The 5,619-nt window shown below is 37.5% G+C and overlaps 1 protein-coding gene across 1 annotated transcript; it reads left to right on the top strand.

The window, feature by feature from the left end:
* The first annotated feature begins 1,053 nt into the window (after nucleotides 1–1,053).
* Nucleotides 1,054–3,199, top strand: LOC118047926 (trans-cinnamate:CoA ligase, peroxisomal). The gene is made up of 2 exons (XM_035057372.2): nucleotides 1,054–1,394; nucleotides 1,489–3,199. The coding sequence occupies exons 1-2, from the start codon at nucleotides 1,197–1,199 to the stop codon at nucleotides 3,049–3,051; spliced, it is 1,761 nt and encodes a 586-aa protein (XP_034913263.1). The 5' UTR covers nucleotides 1,054–1,196; the 3' UTR covers nucleotides 3,052–3,199.
* Nucleotides 3,200–5,619: the final 2,420 nt, after the last annotated feature.

Below are 5,619 nucleotides of genomic sequence, written 5' to 3'. Positions count from 1 at the left end.
TACGTGAATCTGATGCAAGGCGTGAAACATGCATAAAATAAATTAATTTGGGTCAATATTTTTTTTTAATAAAATTAGTTAAAATAAAATCGTTTTTTTTTTTAAAAATCAACTAAGTCTTAATGTGAGTAATATCTTAGTAATTTTCCCTCTAGTGAGTTTCCACACAACTCGTCAAAACTCATTTCGTGGTAACCCACCCAAGTTTCACAAGATTAGGTGATCATTTAGTATTAGATTATTTTAAATTAAATTAATATTATTATTAGAAGCCATTTGAACTCAACACTTGTCCCGTTTTCTTTGGCACAGTAGATACTGATTTTTATTATTAATATTAAATAGCAATACATGAATTGAAGTAGTCAACATTTCTCCCATTCTAAATCACATTCTAAATCAGGGAGTTTTTAGTTATTATACCATGTGGTAATAATATGTAGTGATGATAAGTTATGGTGGCAAGTAATTAATTAGATAATGAATTGTTTTTTTTCTAATAACATATAGTTATTATTAGAGGAAAATTAATTGTTTTTAATTTTACAATCTATACTTGAAATCAAATTTAATTAATAATCAGTCTTTTTCTTAGAGGAAATGATCAATCAATCCTTATTTCTAAAACAAAATCAATCATCAAAACTTAGACATAGAGAAAATAATCTAAAAAACCACTATATATTGTGAATTTTTTATGTTATATATCTTAAAATTCAGTTAAGTATATAGATATGGTAAGATTTTCTAAATGTATTTGAGTGCATAACAAATACTTAATAACATGTGAACATGTAACACTGTTTTAAAACTCCATCCGACCAAAATTGAAATATTCTCCACCTAATATATGGTATGGTTACTATGGTACTACATTTTGTTTTCACAAAAAAAAAAAAAAAAAACTCGAAATTCTAATATTTTATAATTGAGTTTCTTGAACTATTTCTTTTACCAGGTTCGTAATTGCTTATATCAACACCCAATGTTTTTTTATTAAAAAAGTTGATAAAATATTAGCATCAAATCCATATAATAATTTCTCCGAAGCCACAGCCCACCTTCATGTTCGAGTCCTTGCTAATTTAAACCCCCCACTCGCACATCTTCAAGTCCATCAAAAACTCCACAAAACACTCTCCTCCTCTCTTCCCATAGCTTCGAGCAAGACTATCCAAATACTCCCAGCTCCAACAATGGATCAACTACTAAAGTGTGATGCAAATTATGTTCCTCTCACCCCCATAACTTTCTTGAAGAGAGCTAATGCTGTTTATGCCAACCGTACCTCTGTCATCTATGAGGGCACCCGCTTCACATGGAGTCAAACATATGAACGTTGCTGCCGCCTTGCCGATTCCCTCCGGTCCCTTAACGTCGGAAAAAACGATGTCGTACGTTCACCAAGCTTTATTCTTTGAATTCTTTCTCCTGTTTTAGATGTATCAAACGTATCATCATTTTTAATTTTTTCTCCTGCTTATGTAGGTGTCTGTGCTGGCTCCAAACATTCCTGCAGTGTATGAGATGCATTTTGCTGTGCCTATGGCTGGAGCAGTTCTTAACACTATCAACACAAGGCTAGATGCTAGGAATATAGCCACCATTCTTAGCCATTCAGGGGCTAAGGTTTTCTTTGTGGATTACCAATACAAGGAGTTAGCAAGTAAGGCCCTTGGTTTCCTGGATGGTGCTGTTCCATCAATTATTGCTTATATTGACGACATCGACACACCTACCGGTGTCCAGTTCGGCCAGCTGGAGTATGAACAGCTTGTCCAGAGGGGCAATCCAGGATACACTGGTGAGCTAGTTCAAGATGAATGGGATCCTATAGCCTTGAATTATACATCAGGAACAACATCTGCTCCGAAAGGAGTTGTGTATAGTCACAGAGGTGCTTATCTTAGCTCTCTTAGCCTAATTCTTGGATGGGAAATGGGAAATGCACCTGTTTATCTATGGTCTCTCCCTATGTTCCATTGCAATGGCTGGACATTCACTTGGGGTGTCGCTGCACGAGGCGGAACCAACGTTTGCATACGCAACACCAGTGCTAAAGACATGTACCATAACATTGCCGAACATGCGGTGACTCACATGTGCTGTGCACCAATTGTTTTCAACGTTCTGCTTGAGGCCAGGCCTCATGAGCGCCGCGAAATCACTTCCCCGGTTGAAATACTCACTGGAGGCGCACCCCCGCCAGCCTCGTTGCTCCAAGAGATCGAACGTCTCGGATTCCACGTGACGCATGCCTATGGTCTTACCGAGGCTACTGGTCCAGCACTTGTGTGTGAATGGCAGAAAAAGTGGAACAAGCTTCCACAGCAGGATCAGGCAAAACTCAAGGCGAGGCAAGGGATTAGCATACTGACTCTTGCTGATGCAGACGTCAAGGACTTGGACACCATGGTTAGCGTGCCGCGTGATGGAAAAACAATGGGGGAGATTGTCCTGAGAGGAAGCAGCATCATGAAAGGTTACTTCAAGGATCCCGAGGCAACTTCCAAGGCCTTCAGGAATGGATGGTTTGCTACTGGAGATGTTGGTGTCATTCATCCTGATGGTTACCTGGAAATCAAGGACAGGTCGAAAGATGTGATAATTTCTGGTGGTGAAAATATCAGCAGTGTAGAATTGGAGTCTGTACTCTACAGACATCCAAGAGTCCTGGAAGCAGCTGTGGTGGCCATGCCACATCCTAAATGGGGAGAAAGTCCTTGTGCATTCATCTCAGTGAAAAAGAACTCCAACGGAGACACGAACGATGTCAAAGAATCTGATATTATCGCTTACTGCAAGAAAAACCTTCCCCATTTTACGGTTCCAAAGAGAGTGGAATTCATGGCTGAGTTGCCAAAAACCTCAACAGGAAAAATTCAGAAGTTCCAGTTAAGGGCTTTGGCGCAGAATTTTGTTGTCAGTGAGATATTGCCAAGCAAGAAAATTACTGGACCCAGCCAACCTTCAGCTTCCGGTCGAGTCAATACAGAAGTAACAGGAGATGCTCAGGGCCATGAACAAGTTCTTGCTCTATCTCGTCTTTGAACTTCGAATTCCATATTTAATTAAAAAAATGAAAAATGATGTGCACAGGGTGGTTTGATACGTAATTTTATTAAGCTTAATGAACGTAATTTCTTCTATATATCCTAATTTTCCAATGAAAAATAAAATATAACAACTACGTACGAGGCTTCTCTTATATTATATTTTGTTTTCATTTTAATATTGGTCTTTCTTTTAAAGTTCATTTATATTTTGAGAGAGAGGCGATCTTTCAAAGTTCATTTATATTAGTCATCAATATTATATGAAATAAACAATTTTAATTAGACTCAATCTCAAGATTTGAGTTGAATAAATAGCTAATTGACGCCATGTGAGTCAAGGAAAGACCAAACTAGTGGCACTAAAATATATTAATTATGAATCCCATTTTTAATTAAAAAGTTGTATGAGAAGTCAATGAATAATATTTAATAAATACTATAGTTTAAAAATAAAACAAAGGAAACAAGAAATATTTTATGAAGCTGACACCAACCATCGTTCGTACGTACTTGCATGGTTGTATAATATATGAATATCAAATCTGCTTAACAACCCTAGCTTTGGCTTTCTCTTGACGCATGCTGACAATCATCAGAGACATATCAAACTCAGAATTGTTTTTTTTTTCATAAAAAAAGAATAAAGAAATAGAACCTATGTTCTTGTTTGAGCTAGGCAGGGCAATGCTTGCTCTTCTGCAGCTCATAAGGATCCAATTGCGATTCTTAGAAGGTTAATTGGTCGAGAGACATTCTGTATTTTTTTGCATTAAATTCAAATGTAGTGATTTTATTTATTGGTCTAGCGTTATTTAGGCTTCCGTCCACGAAAATTGACAAGAAATTATCACGCTAGTATATTAAAATTATTCAAAAATATATAAAAATATATATATATATATATATATTATATATATATATATATATATTATGTGTGTTAGTATTATTAAGTACCAAATAATACATGATGCATGAACCAATGAAGTATTGATTAAAAAAAAAAAAGATTATCGGTCAAATATGTGAGATTCTTTGCAAAAATTTACTAGGATATGATTATGTTGAGGTGCTACAAGATATTGAAAGAGATATTTCTTTCAAAATGCTTTCTTCCTCGAACCTTTTAAACTTTTTGGTCAACTGAAAAAGCAAGCGACCATTCGAAGTATATCCACAGCAACAGGGAAGCAAGGGACACGAACTGAGTCCACACACTACTAGAAATTCGTTTATTACCAACGGAATTATTGACAGATTGTTTCTGTCGATATTTTTCGACCGAATTACGGACGGAAAGTCCAGAATTGATGAAAAAAGGGCGGGTAGCTGACGTGGAGGTTTGACGGGTGATTTTTCCGACAGAATCACCAACGGATTCAAATTGGTTGACCCGTACATGTGATGAGACCGGTTCACCATTCAAAATATCGACGGAATCACCGACGGAATTGAAATGTCAGATTCGTGCCGGTGACGTGACCATTGCACTATCAAAAATATCGACGGAATTACCGAGGGATTTAAAAAGCAATTTCCCGTCAGAATTACCGACGGAGTCTCTGACTAGGTAACATCGAAAACAATACAACTTTTTTTTTACAAAAAAATTTATGTTTCAAAATGTAATTTTTGCTTACGTTAAGTAGGTTGCGTGATTTTTGATACGAAACCCAAAAAAAGGCAAAACAAATTACGAAGGATAGGGGGTTCCAAGGCTGGAACGATGTTGCGGTTTGGAGGGATTTCAAACCGATATACATCCCCGAAGATATATGCCTGTACTATCTTGAGCACGTGACGTCTGAGTGGTTCACACGACGCTCACAGTTCGGTGCTGGCAACCGGAATCGGCCAATTCATGGCTCAGTGACAACGCACACCGGCGGCTCCGTTTCGTTTGCTGCACATGCGAAACGGATGGTAAGATTAATTTAAATGAAATATATATATATATATATATATATATATATATATATCGTTTAATTAATTTGTTGTTAATGAATTTTTTTTCATTATAGACTACGTCTCTTGGACGTGAGCCGAGCCCTATGGAGCTGTTTGTGGAGACGCACGTGCGAAGTCAAGACCGCCAAAAGGGGGTGCAACAGTTCGTTGACAGCCGTGCTCAACATTTTGTGGTATGTTTGTTCAACCATTTTATTTTGTAAGTTATTATTATGTTTATTGAATTGAATATGATGATTTTTTTTTTCAAGAGACCTATAATAATCGGTTGAGGGAGACATACGGAGACGATCCTTCTACCCATCCGAAATTCGATCCTGATTTGTTGATGGAGGCTGGATCGTCAGGTGGACCCGATAAGAATCGGGTTTACAAGCTCTCCACTACGGTCGACAACTTGCGGACGACCCGTACTGCTTCAACCGTCGGGAGCTCCCAATCAGTATCGAGCTCCTAATCTAAGGAGTTCGTGGCCTTGCAGCAAAAGTACGACCACCTATCAGAGGCGTACACGCAACTCAAAGAACAATACAGAGCAGATTCTGAACAACAAAGAGCGGCCAATGAAGAGCTTTGTCAAATGGTCATGAACATGGTA

This window comes from Populus alba, chromosome 17 (genome assembly GCF_005239225.2).
Source record: "Populus alba chromosome 17, ASM523922v2, whole genome shotgun sequence".
Taxonomy (NCBI): Eukaryota; Viridiplantae; Streptophyta; class Magnoliopsida; order Malpighiales; family Salicaceae; genus Populus; species Populus alba.
Note: the sequence above shows the minus strand (reverse complement) of the source record. Positions and strands in the feature narration are given on the sequence as shown.